We start from the raw sequence: 20,456 nt of genomic DNA, 5'->3' as shown, positions 1-20,456 counted from the left end.
TTGTTGTTGTTGTTGTTATCTTCTTCCAGAAGTGCCTTGTGCAGTTAGGGATGATCAATGATGGCAGCTGTCATCTTAATGACAGAATTAGCCTTCCCCCTTCTTTAGTACTAGCACACAGTTTGTCCATAAAAGGCTGTAGAGAAAAAGCTTACCTAGACAGGATGTTCCTTGTAAATGAAACTGATTTCAAAATTCCTCTAAATAGGACACACTTGATATCCAAGCTGTACTTTAAATGCATTTGACCTGATTGTGTCTCACAGTTTTCTTGAAATTGTAGTAGACCATGAGACATGCAGTAATATGTATGTATTTCTAAACTGAATATTTCCTTTTCCCTTCTTTCTAGGCATTTCAGTCAAGGCAGAAGCATTTGACTTTGGAGGAACTGTTTGGAACCTCTGTACCAAAGGAACAGCTTACAACTCCGTATCCCAATCCAGAGGGAATGGAAAAGTTGCAGACTGACACCTCTGCCAGAGAGCAGCACAGTTTGCTCTTGCCTTTTTCCTTTGACCAGTCAACTGTAATGCAACAATCACTAGGGAAATCTGAAAGTCCAAGCTTTCAAACCAGTGCCAATCCTTTGAATCAGCAGGAATGTTTAACACCTATGCTAATACCTCCAGCTTCAGTGTCCCAGCCTGATGTAAAAAATGTTTCAAGCTGTTCAGTTCACTTAAGCCCTATTCTTAATTCAGCCTCGACAGTGGAAGCTGCCCCTGCTCAGATGCTTCCTGGCTTAAAACAAAACAACAGTCTAATGCAAGTTATGCAGCAAGCTGCCAAGCAGATATCCCCACTAGTGAATCAACCGCCATCTGAAGTGAACCACGCTCCACAAAATCTAATGGCTGGCCAAAGTCAGCTTATAGCACCCTTGACATCAACAAATACAGGAACTGTCTCAAATACATCCCATACAAGCGTTGATCTTCTCCAGAAACTCAGGTTGACCCCACAGCATGACCAAATGCAACAGCAGTCTCTCACTAAGACTTCCTTAACACCAAACATCTCTGCCTCGGTTGGCCAACTTGCGACACCAGAAAGCTTCAAAGAATCTCCCAGTAAGCCATCAGCCTTGAACAGCAAGATAATGTCTCCCCTTCAGGTATTCTTGGGTTTTATATACTTGAAGATTTAGATTGGTTTTCAATTATGTGTACTTTCCCTTGGAAAATTTGCTGTTACATATAAGCCTTAAAAATAATTCAGGATTTCTACTGTGTGATATTGATTGAATTACTACCTTAGAAATCCAGTTCTGTTAGTTTTATATCATCAGTGTCTGCTCTCAGTGACAGACCTGTCTCTAGAGGAAGAGTTTTTCAAACTGGTGCTGTTAGGCAATGAGTGAGTCCTTCATATGTACTTGTGTCAGAAAAATACTGCTAAGAACTGATGATCTGAGATGGGCTGGAAGGTTATAGACTGATCAATGTGGTGAGGGCTGATGCTGTGGAAGTCCAGTCTGTACCTTCTTTGAAAGTACAAAATTAAGTTTCCTGTTGCTGGTAATTTTGCTTTGGATGTTTTGTGCACCACCAGTTTTTACCCCCTTCTTCTAGGGATACCTGTGGGCTACATTGGGATATTGCTATTCAGTAAAATAGATAGCAAACCGTTTTAATTTGTCCAGTTGACCCCCTTGTTTTGTCCTTACAAAGCACCTCTTAAACACTGTATTTTTCAAGTGTTGCTTTTCTGTCCTCAGAAGCGTTATCCCTCTTAATGATTAAGAAATGGGTGTTTTCATTGTGATATCTTTCTAATTACCTTATTTCTAATCTACTGCTGATCTTGAAAATTTCCGAGAAGGCTGTGACTGCTTCATGCTAGGATTTTCTTATTAATGATCGCATTTTGAGATAACTGGACTGATTCATTTTACAGAGGGAGGAGCATGTCCAAATGCAGCATTGAGCAGCTGTCTGATCTAGTTTTGAAGAACTGTACCTTCTGAGCAGTATTTTTCTTTCATGTACTACTAAACCTTGGTACAGATTTAACCAAAGATTGTGATATCTTTTAGCGTTAAGAAGACTTCTCTGGCTTTATCCATAACTGCCCTTGACTCGTCTATCCAGCATCTGCCTGATAGCCTTGGAAACTAGCTCTTCATATGCCAGTCTTAAACCCTTTATCCTTACACCATGTCCACTGTGTGTACATATTTTCATTAGACAAATTTTTCCATAGTCCAAATTTACTCTCAAATGCAAAAATCTTCTTAACTCTTGTGTAGTTAGACTTTATAAATTTGATTGTGCTCATTACTGTTTCAGAAAGCTAATTTTATCATAAAGGACTATCAGTTCCCTGAGTGTTTTTTGTTGCAGTTGAAGCAAGCTAAGTACTGTCTGTTGTGAACAGTCTTTTCCTGTTCTGTGCTGCTGAGAGATATTCCAAATGGCTATAACAAGCCTTTCCAAGAATGCCATGAGAGTTTACTGAAGTATCTTATCTATACAACTTTTACTGTGTTTTCGAATATTTTATAATACTTGAATTTATTACATTATAGTCTTGAAATATGAATAAAGAAATATCTAAATGCTGGTGGTAAAGGTATAAAATGCTTGTGAAAGTCTAGCAAAAAACAGCATTTAATTTTTGTGGAAGCAATTATGTAAAACTCCTGGGGAAAAAATACTGAATTTAACCTCACTAGCAATTTACCAAACTAATTACAAGGTTCTGAGTTCTTCATTCTGTAGCATTTGTTTTGTTCCCAGTTTTCATGTTTAGATTGTTTTTCACCCGAATAGTCTTGCTTCAGAAGTTTTTTGTTACTACTATTACAGCAAACCTGTAAATTGAAAGCATAAAATGTAAATTCAAATCTTTATTCCAACTTCTGTTGATTACCTCAGTTTTACAAAATGGTTCAAATTGCATCTAAAATGTGTTGAAATTTGGGATGAGGGCATGCATGTGTGCTTTCATAATAAGAGAACAGCTACTGGAAATAGAGCTGTGCATGCTAACTTGTGACTTATGTTTTCTTTTTAACTTAGTCTGTACAACAAAGCAAAGAATCTGAAGTATTTTCACAGCCAAAGACCTTGTCTAAAACAAATCAAGTAAGTGGATAAATACTTTTGCTAATTGTTTGGTTTCTTAAAAAAATCCAAAAAATGGGGGGGGGCGGAGTTTGCAACTGTGGTGAACAGCTGGTATCTCAATAGTCACTGCCCACTGACCATATTTAAAGCGCTTTTATGGAGCAAAACCAAGCTGTATTGAAGAAAGGGGGAGTTGCCCTGGAGTAAGTGCTTTTTCTAATTGTACAGTGCCTCCTGTTGTTGATGCTAATGCAGAAATTAAAATAAATTTTTGGATCTGCAGTCTTGCATTGGGTTTGCACCATTTGAACTCTTTTTTTTTTCTTTTTTTTTTTTGTCTTGTAACAAGCAATGCTAATGCTATAAAATTGCAGTAGGGTCTGTTAGCCTTAACCCAACCTTAAGCTCCCCAGACACATAAGATGCAATCCTTGCCTTGATGTCTTTTTTGGTTTTGCTTAGATGATATTTTTATGATATGAAATAGATACCTGGAAAAAAATAACAAGCATTCACTACTGAAAAACGTTCTTGTAACAAATTTTAGTAAACTAAATGGAGATTTAACATTATTAGAACTGCCTTTGACATTATTCTGAACTATTATTCAATGTGAAAATTCAAATTGTATTTAAAATAATAGTAATAGTCAAGCCTTCAAGAATTGCTTTTAATTGCTTTTTTTGTTACATGTTTTTTTCAGGATATCATCTGTAATTTAATTCCATTTTTTCTTTACCTATCTCCTCTTTTTTCACATCTGAATTGTCCCATTCTGCTCCAGCTTGCACTGCAGAGAGCAGTGTTAGTAGCATGCCTGGATTTGATAGCGAAGGTAGTAGAAATAGTCCTGCCTAAAGTCAGGTGCTGTTTTAGCTGCTGGCCTGGCGTAAGACACACTCTGCAGTCTGTTTGAGATGCAGTAAATAGTTACTTAAATAAGCGTTTTGAATGGATGTTGCAATTCTAAGGAACGTGTGCATGTTCTGTGGTAAAAGGCATTTGTTGGTTTAAAAATGTCTTCACATGAAATCCCATGCCATAAAGTTTTCACAGTTATGACTACAACAAAATCAGTTTGGTAGTTCTGTTGTTGATGTTGCATATGCATTCACTTTAAATGGCTTTGCTGGTGGCTTTATCCTGAAGATTTTTGATTATCCATGAGGAATATATATCTTTACTTACCATGTTTAGTCTTGCTTTCTTTTGAGTGAGATTAGCTTGTTTATTCTCTTTCTCATCTGCCTCCCCATGTTGGTGATTCTGGAAGCCTGAGCAAGATCAAACTCAGTAATTGTGGGTATCAGGAGATGTCAGAGTGGCTCAAGGCTGGTGTTTATTCCTGTCAGCTTTATGCAAATGTAATCTTCCTACACAGTTTTATGTTTAAAAGGAAAAACGATAAAGGTAGTGTGTGGATTTCTGTAATGAAATGGACATAGACCTGGGGAAGAATGAAGTGGGAAGATGCTCCTCAGTAAAACCCATACTTAGAATATTTCAGTGGGCTCCAGTAATTTAATTATAGTTTTTATAAATAATTTGAAATCTTTGAGATATTTAACTCCGAATTATATTTGTTGCAGACCACAGAATCAGAGGAGTGAGAAGCAGGACTAGCCTTAGTAAACAACTAAGGAAAATAATAATATTTTGCAAAACAACGGCAGGCTTCTTGGATTCCTTAGCTGAAAAGCTCATCTCTTATTCTGAGTTATGTTTCTAAAAATTCTGGATGGTAGCAGCCACATGAGGAGGAAGGAGTCTACATACACAAAGATTGAAGACTCTTACTTCAGCTTTTAAAATGAGAATTACTATTGTTGTTAATCTAATATCTAGCTAATTCGTAGCTAGATATTTCTTCATTAGTAGAAGTTGTTTTTTAATACCTGACAGAATAATAGTGGCTACATTTTATTATTTTCATGCTCATGTCTCCAGCCTTTATAACAACATTCATTCTTAAAGGACACAGTGCTTATTAATTTTCTGGCTTTTTTACAGGTTGCACCTCCACAGTTTGTTACAGCCACAACTACAGTAATGCCTTCAATCCTCTTGTCTCCTAGTGTTTTTCAACAATCAGCTACAAAACCTACTGAAGTGGAGAGTAAAGCCAATTCCTCCTCACCTTTAACACTGGGAACAGCAGAAATTCAGCCTATACCTCCTACTGTTCTCAGTAGGTCTCAGCTTCAAGAAGCACTGATACATCTAATAAAGGTCCTGTCTTTACAGAGATCAATTTGAGGGGTGGGGTTCCAAGTACAGTAGCCAGTACTGAGAAATTCTGTGCCCAGAAACACTACAAAAATGGGTTCCTTTCTGTTAGAAGGTTTAGATTACTCCACGCTGTATGCACAGCATGGAATAGCTCACTCCTTTTGGTTGTGAGGTGAAGTATTTAGAAGGACAAGGCTGTACATTGGATGTGTCCTTCTGCATGCATATGTGGACGATGAAAAGGTTGCACTGGTAGAAGTCCTGGTATGGAGATGGGGGGTTGGGTTTATTGTCTTTGTGCCTGATTTTTCAAGGAAAAATTTTCTGTACACTGTTCCCTAGAACTGCTCCTGATCATTAATTGAAGTACATGTCTTTGAAATGGAAGCTACCTTGTTATCGTTCTGGACTAAACAGTTATGTTTCATTCAGTCTTTGATGTTAGGAGTAGCCATGCAATGAGATCTTTTTGACCTCTAATGTTACAGAAAAGTTGCCATCAATGACAGACAGTTCTTTGTTAACTCACGATTCTTTTGCCCTCTCCATGCTGATGTTAAGAGAGCTTACACACAGAGCAGAAGTCTAAAAGTAGCAAACTTCTCTTCCCACTGATACAGCTGTTAGGACTAAAAAGAGCCACTACCAGATCAGCTAGGCTGCCATGTTGTTCCTTCTGTGTATTGGTGTGTATGGTTGTTTGGTTTCATTCTCTTCAAAGACATGAAGTAGCTTACTAGTAAGTCTGGCAATCTGGCAAGTGAACTCAACGGCCAAAAGTCTTACTCTCAGTAGAGACTTGACACACTGATTCTCACCCAGTAGTCTGAAGAACTCGTCACTGTAGTGACTTTAGAGAGTCAATATTTGTTTCTAATTTTTTCTTTATATAGAGAGATAGCTGAATGAAGACCAAAATAGGCATACCCTGCATGGGAGTACTTACACAGCACTCCAAGTGGGATGTAAAACTTGCTGTGCAGGTCTTGCAAAAAAGATATTACATCTTCAAACTAGATGATTACATATCAGTTTTGTAAACTTGTCATTTGAAGGAATGAAACTTGTGAAATATCTCTGAATATTGTCTATTGATGGAATAAATTCACTTCCCATTAATGCTTTGACATGAGAATTCTTGTATAATGTGCTCCCTTTCAGGCTGGTCTCACAGGCAAATAGCATTTCTGACACTTGTGCAGACTTACTTGGGAGTCTGTATGTAAGATGGAATTCTCTTAAGACTCAGGCTTGGACTCTGGAGGGAAATGAAGTGATGTGGCAGAGGCTGACCTAGTGACCTAGTGGTTTGTTTGTTTGTGTGTTTGAACATCCAGTGTGCTTAGTGATCTCTTCAGAGATCTTACTAGCTTCATGGTTCAAAGTCTGTATGTTGTCCAAAAAGCATTGCCTCTTGTACAGGTACCCAGCTAGTTCCTTTCTCTAAACTGTTAAGAGTTAGTTCTATAAGGAATTCTTATGCACAGCTTCAATGACATGAATTTAAACTTTCTTGTGCATCTTTTTACTTATTTTCCTAATGTGTTTTTTCCTGCAGAATGATTCCCGTTTTCTCAGCACTATTCATGAAGTCTACTTGCAAGTCCTAACCAAGAATACAGACAACATTAAGCTATAATTGAAGCTAAATCTACTTAAGATATCCGTTAGAAACAATTATGCCTCGTCTATAAAACTAATATTTTTTTAAAAGAATATTTAGTTTTCAATGTCTTGAATTTGAACCTGTTGGGAAAGACTATTCCTTAAATACTTATGAAAGTAATGTTCTCAGAAGTGATCTAGGTTTTCACTGTGATCATCACCAGCAAACCTTTGTTTTTACTGGGGAGGGGACTTAAGTGGCATTTGAGCTCTCACTAGCATTAAGTGAATGTGTGAATGTTTGCTCTGGCTTTCATTCCTAGTTGTATTCACTGTTCAAGGATTACAGACTCAATACTATTTAAACCAGCAAACACATAGTACAGTGCACTACACACCAGAACAATATTCAGTTGTGAGAACCTAGCTCCAGTATGGAGCACTGAGGAAGAGGAAAGCAAAATGCTGTGTGATTAAGTGGGGGCTATGAGGAAGGAGCAGATCTGGAAGCCAGGCCTTTGCAGCTAAACCTTTAACAGAATGTTTAATACTGTGATTTGCTCAGTACACTGACAGTCTCTAGCTAATGCACATTAAACTCATCTTTTAAGTGTTCCATTAATCCTGTTTGCTTCTGTGTTGCTGACATTTAAACAGGTATCCAAGTGAGTAAGGCCATTTTCTCTAAAAAGGCAAAATCTGAAATATGCAAAATCCTCAGTATCTTTTTTTTTTAAGCAACAGTGTAGTTCTGTTGCATGTTGAAGTTCTCTTGTTTTAAACTTAGAGGTAGGAGTCCACGACTGGAAGACCCTCTTCCTGTTCAGCAGTGTTTGATGTAACTTCAATACTTTGTTTTCCCTTTGGCTTAAGGATGGACCATGACATAGTTGGCTTTCATTCCTCAGTTGTGTTGGAACTGCAGTGTTGAAAACTATGCAGATGGGGAACAAATGCATGCTTCTCTTCTGTTGTCCTCTCCCCATATTGTCATTGCACACTTCATAGTCTGAAGTTTATCTGATTAAAATGTTACTGCTTTTTTAAATATGATTTAGTAACTCACTGTTCACTAATTTAATATCTTAACTGGATGCTTTCCCATTTGAAGTCACAAAACTTCTAATTATAGTTTCTTACACTGCTGTGTTGGTTTGCCCATGGCTTGTATTTATTTCTTAAGGGCATGCAACGGTAATCAGTAAGGCTTAAGGTCCCAACTTTTTTCCAGCAGTAGTAGTTTTTAAGAATCCATTTCCAATAGAAAAGTTGATTTATTGGGTAAAAAAAATAATCTGTAGTTGAGTTGTGATGCACTGCTGCTTTCATCTCCCTCAAGCACTGTTGAAATACAAAGAAAAAAATGTTTGGCTCCTTACAACCTATATGTATGTATATATCTAAGGTTTAGTTAATGTTGATATAGTCAAGGTGCATGGTCATTTCATTGGAAACTAGTAATTGAGCTTTAATTGTGACTTCTTCACAAATCAGTATGTTTTAGATACAAGTATTTACATTTGTATGTATTTGATCTATTTTAGATTTTTTCATAGCTTAAGTGGAAAATATATTTTGTTTAGCACTACCTGCGTTCTTTAAAGCTCTTCTCAGCCTTTGAGTTCAGTTTTTCCAGTTAAAATATATGATATAGAAAAATGTGCAAGATTCAGGGAAAGATGCTAATGTCGTATACATTCATCAAGAAATACATTGGCTTTAATGGTAGCATTGGAATTCAGCAATATCAACTCAGCCTTGTTAAGGAAGATTGGAACTTTCTACGTAAATTCGAGTTATAACACTCTGTATACACGTAAACAATGAGACTCAAATTAGATTCAAGGTCTAAACTAGTTATTTTTTCAGCATTTTTTAGAAAAACTATCACTGAAAAGGACAAATCAATAAGCAGTTTTTTCCAAACAAAATTTCATAGCCTAAACCAAATAGGGAGCAGCTTTTTATCTGGATTTATCAAAGATGATGTCCATAACTTCCCACTTTTTATGGACAGCTTGAGGTTTCTTCAGCAGAAGATTTGATAAAAAATTTTAAGAGTAGAAATATTGGAAGCTCATAGTGAATATTTGTACTGTTTGGTAAATGCAGTCATATCCAAAGATCTATAGAAACAGTAGCAGTAGGGTTTTTTGAGGTCTTCAGTCACCGTTGACAAAAGTAATCCTGTTTAGAGTAGCAATATAAGAGTTCGACTCTACTTTGAATATCTATAACTTGTTTCCATCTGTCTGGGAAGCCCCATCGACAGTTGGCAAATCCTTGCTGTCCTTTGGTTTTTTAGTGTCCATGTAGCAATAAGTTATGGGTTTACTTTCCTCACCCCTTGCCCCAAAATTCAAAATTACTTGGAAGAGAAACAGTGCTGCAATTGTAACTACTAGGCAGATATTTTTACAAGAAGCAAGGCTGTTCATCTTGGAGACATGCACCTTTATTCTAACCACCCTACATGTAGCCAACTGACACTGGAACCAACCTATGTGTCATCCAATACACCACAGAGTTACAGTCTGTGATTTATGACAAGTGCCAGGGTAGTGGATCTAACAGATAAACCTCGCTAATTGAAAGTTGCATTGCAAGATGTAAGCTCAAGTACAGTGTAAAATTGGAACATTGGGGTTTCATTTAACGTGGACTGTGATACTGACTTTTTTCCTGATTATTTTAACTTCTTGTACAAATCTCTTATTGCCAGAATTGTTGAAGAGCTTGATTAGTATTAGCCACATGTAGGGATAACTAGCGTGTAGCAAGTTACCATGGGGTCATCACAGGAAACTGACCATTTTCAAGTTGTTTAAAAACAAAAAACCAAACCAAACAAAAATAACAACAAAAATTCCAAAGCACAACCTACTGGCTTAATGGGATTTACCTATTCATTCTGAGAATTACAAGATCATTAGTTCAGACTAGACTCCCCAAATTGTGTTATCTAAGCACGTGTTTTGTGGCTAGCTTTAAGTCACTTAACTAAAACCAACAAAAAACCCCACCAAACTCAAACCTAATCAAAGACTGTTTTAAAATCTAAAGCTGCTGCATTGTTCAGGAAAATCAAAGTTACCAGTTTTGTAGTTAGACTTTATCTGCTGTTACCTAATAATGCAAAGTTTGTATGATAGGTGCCTAACAGCTGTTAACTTAGCAGTATATGTCTCCAAATTAAACAAGATTAGCAGAATGATTGAATAAAGCAAAAAAAAAATTGATTCATCTTGATTTCATAGAGAATCTTTAATTCTGTGTACAAATAATATTTAAACACTTGCTGCTGGATGTATCTTACTTTTGCTTGCATTTCTGATAGCTTCATTTTGATGTATTTCTGAAACTCATGATGCCATGTGTAGTCACTGATATAGTTTCTGAAATATTTTTGAAAACCAACTTTAATTTGGGACTACGTGGTAAGAAAAGTATTCTAAACAAATCAGCCACCTCTTTGCCAGGTATTTGGATTGCTTTGTACAGCGTATCTTAACAGGAGGAATGTGTGCAATATATATCACCTCAGTTTTGTCTGGCAATGTTATGAAAATGTTGATGCAATATCTTTCTTTCACTTCAATTTGGAAAAGTTGCAGTATCTCTAATTTGGTGGTGTATTTATTTTTATCTATTCAGTGTATGGGCATATGGTTAGTTTTTTTTAATGTACATTATGTGCTTTTAGTAATTTCTGAATTTAATCACTTTTGTGGATGCACCAGTTGTACCCATTTGCATGTTCTTTCAACATGAAGATGGTGGGGAAGGGAGGGGCTTCAGGAAAGACTTCTGGAACCAGGAATGAGAATAATCTTGAGTCCATAAACATAGATACTGCATCATTAATGTTTTTGGTATGGTATGGATTTTATAGCACCTATGTATGTTTGCAGTTACTAAGTTATTGCATAAATGTTTAAGAATGAGCATTTTTCATCCAAAATTTTGTATGTTTGCAAATATATTTTTGTAATAAAACTTCAAAACAAATGTTTCAGCACCTCCTAAAATCTTCCAGTGTTTCCTTTTATTTCTAGAGCTAGTAGCCTGCTAGAAGGGTAAGTTCAGGTTTTATTCATGGTTAATATTTGCCAGTTAACAAACTTGGACTCCTTAATTTGTTCACTAAAGAAAATGCAGCATGCCTGCTGGAAGGTGGTTGAGAATAGTGTGTCGCTTGTAGCTTCTGGCTATCCTCTGTATTGCTGTGACTAGGCTTGCTTTTACAATTTGATAAGCAGACCAATTTTCCTTTCACATTAATAAATGCAGCTACAAGTTCACTGTCTTAAAAGTACAGTTGTAACTGGTTTTAGTGTCTTGCCTTATCACTTCCTCTTTCTGGTATCCCCTCTCATCCATCCAGACATGGCATATGATAATTCAATGTTGGTTTTTGATTGTAGACTTCGGAATTGCATTTGTTGTCTTATCTGATTTGTGTCTTGCAACTGATTGATCCAAATTTCATATAGTACAGTAGGGAAGCTGATGAGGAAAACTATCTGAGAAGCTCTGTTGGAATAGCTCTTGAAATTAAACAAAGCCTTATGCTAAAGTCCCTTAATCTTAGGGAGATTCTTATTTCCATTCTAACCACCCATAACAGTTAGAGGTTGCAAGGCATTCCGCACAGCAGGAGAGGCCAAATGTTTTTTGCTGCTCTGTCTCCCCCTGATAAAAAAGCAGATTTTTCTAATAAAAGACTACCATCCAAAGCAAGTACAGAAGTCCTGGATTTCCTGTAAGATAATTGAGAAAAGGTGAGAACAGCCTAAGGCCTAGAATCTAGTTTAAGATTTTGTTAGATGTGTTTTCTGTTTGGTCAATAGTGAAGTTTTGGGGTTTTTTTTAATTGTTGATGCTGTTAAACTTTTTCCTAACTCTGGACAGAAACCAGTGTTCCTGGTTACTGCTACTCCTTTGAAGCACTTCACTTTGGTTTAGAAATAATACTTCTGACTTACTATGTATAGCTAAATTGGGCACTGCACAAAAAAAACTAATTATGCAGACCAAAATCTTTTCTGCCTTTTCTCTCCTGCTAGTGTATGCCCTACAGTCATGTCTTCTGAGAGTGCATTAAGTCAATCTCGGCTACAATGGTTTAAAGAGAGCTGTATCTTATGTTCATTGGCCAAATTATTTTGTCAGTGGGCTCATGTATTTGGTAACGATTCAGCTATGCTTCATTGTCACTACACAAAATACTGACTGGATTAACATTAGTATAGATGATGAGAAACCTGTCATTCATACAACTCTTTATTTATAGACAGTCAGTCACTAGACACAGCCTTTAGTAGAGCTGAGATAAATTTCTCTAAGATTAGTGACCTAATCTGAAATTCAAAAGATTAGACATTGTATGTTAAACAATGTTGAAAGTTATTTTCTGTGCCCAATAGTGGAATTTTTTCCTCCTATCTTCATACAAACTTAAAGTTTGAATCAGCTTTTTTCTCATTTCCAGATTTTATGACTAAGGGATTTATGTCTGAACTTTAACTTAGTGTTAAAATTCAGTGATAAACCTGTAACTGAAATAACGGCAGTTAACTGTAAAGCTTGTCCTTGTCAGTTACCCAGCAATTTTTTCACTTCCTCTTAAAATTGTTCTTAGGAGACTCCTACTTAGGTTCAAAAAGCATTGGGAAAACAGAGCACTGAAGAGAATACAGCTGCTGTGTTTTTGAAAGAGCACTCATATCAAAATGTAATTGAAAGGACCAGTAAGTAAAAGATTCCTGAGAAGTGAACAAGGGATGTAATAGCCAAGAAGAATCATCAGAAAATGTGAAAGGGAATGTTGTAGATCTTGTGGAGGTGAGCATGGCCTGTGAAGGTATTTCCTGAAGCACGGAGGAATTTAAGTTGCAGTTTTGTTTCTGTGCTGCTGTAAGTTGTCTTTAGGTATTGCCAAAGCTCAAATGTGGTTTGCCTACAAAAATCCAGAGTATTTCAGGGTAGTTTGAAAAACACACTGGTAAGGCATGATTTCACTGCTCTAATTCTTGAGACAGCCACACATAATTTGCCAGGTATGGGGTTTTTTATAGAGTCAATTGATTTATAGCAGTACCTAATTTTTATCTTTGCTTGATGGCCTCGCATTACAGCTTTAAAATCTGCTACATAGAATAAGGCTACTCCAGACCTAGTTGCCATTTAACTTTCATCTTAAATAGGGCTTTAAAAATATTTCTACCATTTCTACCAATCCATTCTTTAAAATTCAAGAAGCTCCATTTTACAAAATCAACCTTGGGAAATATAACCACAAAAGAACAAGCTTTCTTTATATGCTGGCTGAAATGAAAGCACTTACCCTTAGGCCTTTCTTGAGAACTTGCAGGTATGTGATGTAAATGCGTAAGTTGTGCTTCTTTTCTCCTCATAAATAAGTCAGGAAGCTTTAAGAGTATCCACAGAGCAAAGATTTCCCAGCCTATCTCATAAATGCAAAACTATGTGGTGTTAATTTAGAGAGCATATGGCTTGCATATCCTGATTTGCTGCTTGTGGTTAGTAAGAGGGATGGGAAAGGCTTAGCAGGTTATCCATCTGACTTGCTCATGTAGACTTCAGATTTATGGATAAATCTTTATTTCTTAAACATAAATAAATTAGCTTCTGTTCTCGGGGGGGGGGGGGGGGGGGGGGCAGAACAGTTCTCCCCTGTGACAAAATTGCTGCAAGGGAAGCTTCTGCTATCTTAAGTTTACCACAAGAATTGAAATACAAGGGTGAAATTAAAGCCTGCAGGATTGAGATATGTGCAGAATCTGTTGTGGTTTACAGCAAGCCCCACTCCTGGCGCAACCTTCAAGATGGAAGGTGCAGGCCACCCGTTACAAGGAGAGAGACCTGCTTTCCAGTGTTTGAACAGGAAAATCCTGCCACAGTGGAAACCCTTACAGAAAGCAGAATGCTTGGTTGGGAACTCATACAGTGCATTTAATAAGGTGTTGGAAATAAACATGAATCAATACTGTGCAGATATGGAGATAGCTTTCTGATGGCAACTGCTAAGATGTATGTGAAAGTAATGTAGATTGCATGGTACAGAATGACAGAGCCTGGGCCATGATGTAGCTCTGTCTGCAGCTTCGTTTGAGACTGGAAAAAACAGACGGCCTGATCTTACTATACCTGTTTCCATGCAGTATGTATCACTCTTGCAATTCTTCATGATGTGCTGCACAGAAATGGGAGGTACTTGAATTTTTTTTAACTTTTTATTCATTAACAACTACATGTTATTACTGGCGACTAGCTGAACAATGTGTTTGATGTATAACTGAAGTCACTGTATTTTTGTACATGTGGAGGGATGTGCTGGTGATGCATAATGATCTGCATAATTAGAATGCTTTGGCATAAATCTATCTCATCCATTCTTGAACAGTTCCCTTCTTGAAGGGCTTTTGATGCAGCTGTTCTTTAAAGGGCAAGAATAGTCAAAGCCTGCCATGTTGCAGAGGACAAGCTGAAGAAAAAATATTTCTTTCCATATACACTACAGCACAAATAAATCCTGCTTTATTTGCTTGTTGTAGCTGTGTCTCCTACTTTCTTTCTAAATTTACACAATCTATGATAAAAGCATTGCTGTTGGTAATAGTTCTCTTAGCACAAGTTATTGTTAACTATTTTTTTGTTTGGTTTTACTAAATTCAGTTATTTGAATACAGGTAGTAATTTAACGTGTTTACAGAGCCAAGAGTGACTAATAACTTCCTGACTTGTTTGAAGTGTGTTATGGAAGATGGATTATTAATATTATTAAGAATCACATAGAGAAAGCAAATGAGGTGACAGGAATATTTATGTATTCAGTAGGTCTTTCAAGCACACATGTGGGCAAGTGCCTCAAACTCATACTCCATCAGTATTTCATAGTTGTGTTAACAGATAATATGAAGAAATCACAAGTCAAAATTCAGTTTGTAAATTTGCAAAAATTTTCTAAGTAATATTAGCAATTGGTTAAATAAAATGACTCCAAATATCCTTGCTGTATTAGCACTATAAATTTCAGTTTAAGTATTGTAAATTTTTTTGCATTGCAGAAATACTTCCCTAAAGAAGTATTCAAAGAGCAGAGCAATTACCAATGCCTGCCTAAATTCCTTTGAACTGTATGAGACATGCAATGGCTTGTTTTTTCTCTGATGGCCTACATGCTAGAGATACGTAAGTCTCTTTATATAAAACTTAATTTAGTTGGGTTAATCTGAACAATTTTTGTGTCATAAAACTGCCATAAGACTTTTGGAAACTTTGCAAATTTGTGTTTGGTTTCCAGTCTTTTTTTTTTACTAAATAGCATTTTATTTAGAGGAATATAAAAACCAGTGTGTTTTTAAATTTATTTTTATCTAGTATTTGGCTGCCTGTAGCTCAAAAATGGTCTATTCTGATACAAAGCTTTTCATAATCATTTTTTCTTTTGCAGATTACTTTGTCAGCTGTATCTGAGGAGAAGGTTATAGCTGCATTGAACTATGAATATATTCTCCATGTATCTTTTTCTTGTATCTTACTTCAAAGGTGACTTGAATTCCCTGTCTGGGTATTTCTGGATCAGGTGCTGCATGAGAACCTTGCATTTTCCAGGTTGCTGGTTATAGCTGTCTGTAGCCTGCGTGGCAGAGACAACTGCTGTTCTATGGAAACTAAAGGATGTTTAAAGTGTTTTTCATGCTCCAATGGGAACTGCAGAGCTGATCATTATTTCACAGCCTGATGAATATTCTTTTCACAGGGTGTTTACTTGAGTGTGCACTTGTGCTTAACTAAAACCACTTGCTATTGCTGACAAAAGAATTGATTTTGAGTAAGATACAACAGTATGGACTGTGGAAAAACTGCAACACTAGATTTGTTCTGAGAATATACTGTATTCCCACACACCAGATTACAATTACTGGGTTCCACCACATAACCTACCTTGTTTTTAAGGTACCCTGTAAAAGAAATGAAACCCTGTATACTATCTGGAAGTGTTACATGGTTACATCAGGCATGCCAGCAGTGATCCACAGATTACAGGTGAGATTAGAATCTGTACAGTGTTTAAACTGCAATTGCACAGCCCCTTGGTCTCCTCCTATCCCTCTACTCATTTTCTTTGCTCACTGTTCTTTAGGTTTTGTAAATAATCATAGAATGCATTAGTTCGGAAGGTACCTTTATTGGTCATCTAGTCAAACCCCACTGCAGTAAGCAAGGACGCCTTTAACTAGATCAGATTGCTCAGAGCTTCATCAAGCCTGACCTTGAAGGTCTCCAGCTTGAATAATGAACTACCTAACCACTCGGTAGTCTTACTAGACTTTGATTTTGGGATTTCTATTGAGAACAGTTTTTAAGGCAAAATTGGCACATAGCATCATGGTAGCTAAATGGCCTGAACTGCAGCAGTGCTGAGTGCATGCAGCTCCGGCTCTGGTAAACAGGGTTGCATGTACTTATGTCAGCAATGCATTTTTGCAGTATCTCAGCAAATGACAGTCATAGCTCAGCTTCCATGCTTCAACTGCACATAATGCCCTGACTGTGAAACGTGTGGAGGAGGGGATGGAAAAATCCATTTGTCCTGTGTATGTATTTAAGAAGCTGCCTAGTAGTTAATGTTGAAGCTAACAAGATGTGATTGTATATACTGGAACAAGACTGTCCATGCATTTGCATCCTTGCTTTAATCAGATTATATGTGGTTTCAGAGGCAAATGCAAAGAATGTGGAAGAGGTGTTGACTGTTGTACACAACGTATATCATGACTTGAGCTATTGCTTTACAGTCTATCACACTTGGTCAGAGTTGCAGAAATAACATGACATTCAGCAGATCAAAGTGGAGGCACTAACACAAGGTGGAATTTCATCCTGTGCATGCTCGAGCTGCTGTTTCAACAACACAGTACCATAAATAAGCACTCAGTGATGCAGCATGAGGATTCAGGGAAAAGATGGTGAGTAGTAATCTCCCAATGACATTATCTAAACTAAGTCTATCTTAAAGTCTTTCTACCATCCAGATAACAATGGAGAAAACAAAGTAAGTTGACGTTGTGAGCCATAGTAATACTGGTCTTATCCAGATCATCCCCCCCTTATTTTCTTACAGGAGGGAAAAGAAGAAAGCACCGTATGTCCAGCCTGAGAAGGCAGTTGATAAGATTGCTATTGCTATAGTACTCGAGACAGTTTGTTAGGACGCATCTTCACTGGAGTCACAGGGACTTGATCACAGGCCTTACTCTTCAGTCAAAGAATGAAATCAGTCTGGACTGATAAAACCAAAATTAAGGCTATGATCTAGTCAGTAATCAGTGTATATTTAAAAGAATTGCCAGGTCAGTAATCAGCGTATATTTAAAAGAATTGCCAGGGAAAACAGAGGATGTTGACTAAGGAGTAGAGAGTGATTGCACTCTTGTAGTTGACTATTATCTGACTTTGCCACTACCAGTGATGTATGCAGAGAAAACCATTAACAACCTGACAATTATTACATCTTAATCATACTGTATATACATAAAACATGGAGTAATTTTCTCTATTAGAAGGAAAAACATAGTGTAGAAATTACCGGAATGTTCTCATGATACCTATTTCCATTATGTTATTTTTATACTGTGTTTACAGACAGTACTAGCCATCCAGAAAGATGAAGTACCCACAAATGAGCTTTTGGTTTCTTGATGCAAATTAGTTTTAGAAGCTTTTGAAAACTTATTGTCTGCAGCTAAAAATGGAAAGGCATACAGCCATGTTTTTATAACGTATCTTCAGTCAACGCTGAAAGCTGTTTGGCATCATAGCCATTATTTCACTTCTGCTTGTCCTCGTTTGAAGAACTTACTTTATGTACCACTTCTAAACTACAGATTAAGGTAGACCAAATTATCCTGCCTAACCTTGCTCAACTGACACGAAGTTATCTGTGTCAAGGTTGAGCCAGATGACAACATCTGTCTAGAGCATTTAAATAGCAGGGGTGATAGTAAAATTGCCATTCACTTGCCTAATACAGACAGTATTTAAACAACTGCACTTAATCAGTAAGCATAGTGCAGAGCTCAAGCTAATAAATGCTGCTATGCTAGTAACATGGTTCTGTGGCTTCGTCTACATCAGCAGGTAGGAGATTCCAGTATAGCAGCTCTATATGGCACAGGAAACAGTGCTGAAGACTTGATATCTGCACTGTATGTGATTTTCAATTCTGCTCTGGACTAATGCTTGACTGTTCAGTCAGACTGAATACTCAGCCATGACTGGGGCATGTCAGCTGCTTTTTCAGACTAAATCTTCTGTTTCATCTTTATTTGAAACACATACACTTCATGAGCTCTGAGATGGCTCTGCAGGGCAAGCCAAAGCCAAAATACAGTAAGCAGGGATGATCAGATTTGATCCATGATGGTACTTCTGGCTCAAGCTACTTTAGACTTACCTTCTGACCATATGGCTATAAGCAGAATCAAGTGTAGTGTTGTCTGGAGAAAGTCTAAGAGGTAATGGAAAGGATGCGAGGAAAGACAAAGGAGGGAAGCTGTGTGACTTGCTCAGAATGATTAGTAACCCTCACTCTACGAGATTGGACTGATTTAAGGCATATTTAAGGCTATGGCACAGCCAAATCCCTACCAAGATATTTGCTGGTATATAGCATATATAGGGACAGTTAAGGACCTTTTATGAGGAACTTCAAGTTTGAATTTACTGTTACTTTTCCAATAGTTAAGGTAGTTTTTATAGTTGAAAATCTGAAAAGAAGGAACCCTAAATCAGTAATTGTTTTGCAATTCCTGAGATCTTTCACAGTCCCCCTACTGAATGTATTTCTTTGACCATAATAGCTTCAGCAGGACAAAAGAAGTCCATGTGCTGTTGAAGTCGAACCAAAGGGGTTTTCAGCAGGAATATTGTGGGGAATCTGCTGCTAAGAAAGGCTGCTGATTGCCCCCACCATGTCTGGCAGTTCTTTTTCCTAGTCCTCAACTAGGTTTTCTTAGCTATGATTTCCTACACAACTAGCTAATTTCTAGCTATCAAGTATTATTTCATTTCCAAGTTGTCATTTAGGCATAGCATGTTACAGGGTATATGACATGTCTTTCTATACCTTGAGATAGTAGCAGATCTTCACAATGTACATGGAAGTGCATTAGCAACTTCAGTTTTTGGCGCTCTGCCATTGGCATTATAGGCCATGTCTTCACAGTTCCTAAATTTAAACCAAGGCTTATGCAATTCTCATCGGGCTCTTCCCTGCCCCAACTTTTTTGTCCATGTCACTTCACGTATGTTACTGAAATTAAAATATTTGTGTTCTGGAAACAGAAACCAAATAAATAAATGACCTACCTAGATATTTTAAAGTGGAATATAGATTGGAGCATAGCAAACGGCAGTTCTATCAACTAACCTTTGTATAGTGCTCTCTAAAATGAACTCTGCACTTTGCCACTGTCAAGTTTGGTTGTTTGGTTCTGTTTTTCCTTCTTCCTGGCATATAGCCTATTCCCAGTCTAGTTTTTCTGCTGAGGTTTTTTATTAAAAGGATTTTTCAAAAGAGGACGGATGGAATGGTTTAAGAAAACCATTAAGCTAAAGCAACAGTGTCAGTTTTTTCTTCAATGAAGTGATTAGTTTATGGAATAAAGTTTTCTCTTACCTTTCTGAGTTTCACTTCCTAGCTGCAATTTGCCAAGTAAGCATGGATACTTTGTAAATACAGAAGCCTTCCTTTCTGAAATCTCCAGTCTTGAAGACAAAGGTGTAGTTTCCTTTATGTAAATAGTGCACATCGGTAGTGTCTTCTGAAATCAATGATAGCACTAGTTCACTGGTTGTAACAGTTTATATTGAAAACAGTTATTAAAAATATATTAGTTTTTTTTAATTGTGTGATACAGCTTCCAAGACAAACTACCAGCAGGCCAAACACCAAAATACATGAAGAGTGCAGTGCAGGAATACCAGATTTCATGAGCAAGATGTCAAGTACTTTAATTTTGTTGTTGTCTGTTTGAAAGCCAAATTCTGACTTGTAGTACTTTAAGTACAACTTGAGCTTTCCAGAACAAATATTAAATACTTAAACTTGCCTTGTTAAGTCTGTTATCCTTAATGTCAGTGTCCAGAATTGCTAATTTATTGATGGCTCGTGAAGTTAATCTTTTATGCAAGCCTTTGTAAAAATTTCAAATGTATGTTACAGAAATATGAATTATTTCTTGAAAGCAAGCTGAAAGGAAGCTACCCAGCGTCATTCGGTTACTGGCTCTCCTGACTGGGCAGAGGAACGAGGTTATTGTTAATGCAGTGACATTCTTTTACAGCCAGGAACAGGCTTGAGGTGGAAACCCACGGCAATAGTTTTATCAGCGTCTGAACGGCGGAAAAACATGAGTGAGAATTCCCGCCTCAAGGCCCGGCCGCCTCACGGCGCGACCCGGCTCCGCGCGCTCGGAACTGAGGCATCGCCGGACCGAGCGGGGAAATGGCGCCAACAGCGCT

General features: G+C 37.2%; 1 protein-coding gene across 1 annotated transcript in view; it reads left to right on the top strand.

Moving 5' to 3' along the window:
* The window catches only part of DCP1A (decapping mRNA 1A), a gene marked incomplete at both ends in the record, with an annotated part of 32,067 nt that extends 25,128 nt beyond the window's left edge, over positions 1-6,939 (top strand). Inside the window, 4 exons of the mRNA XM_084269408.1 lie at positions 353-1,117; positions 3,024-3,089; positions 5,082-5,300; positions 6,859-6,939. Coding sequence (XP_084125534.1) covers positions 353-1,117; positions 3,024-3,089; positions 5,082-5,300; positions 6,859-6,939 — 1,131 coding nt within the window. The remainder of the gene's footprint in view (positions 1-352; positions 1,118-3,023; positions 3,090-5,081; positions 5,301-6,858) is intronic.
* Between the last annotated feature and the right edge of the window lie 13,517 nt (positions 6,940-20,456).

Source organism: Gallinula chloropus (assembly GCF_964237585.1).
Source record: "Gallinula chloropus genome assembly, chromosome: 12".
Classification (NCBI taxonomy): Eukaryota; Metazoa; Chordata; class Aves; order Gruiformes; family Rallidae; genus Gallinula; species Gallinula chloropus.
This window is presented reverse-complemented; position numbering and strand designations above follow the sequence as displayed.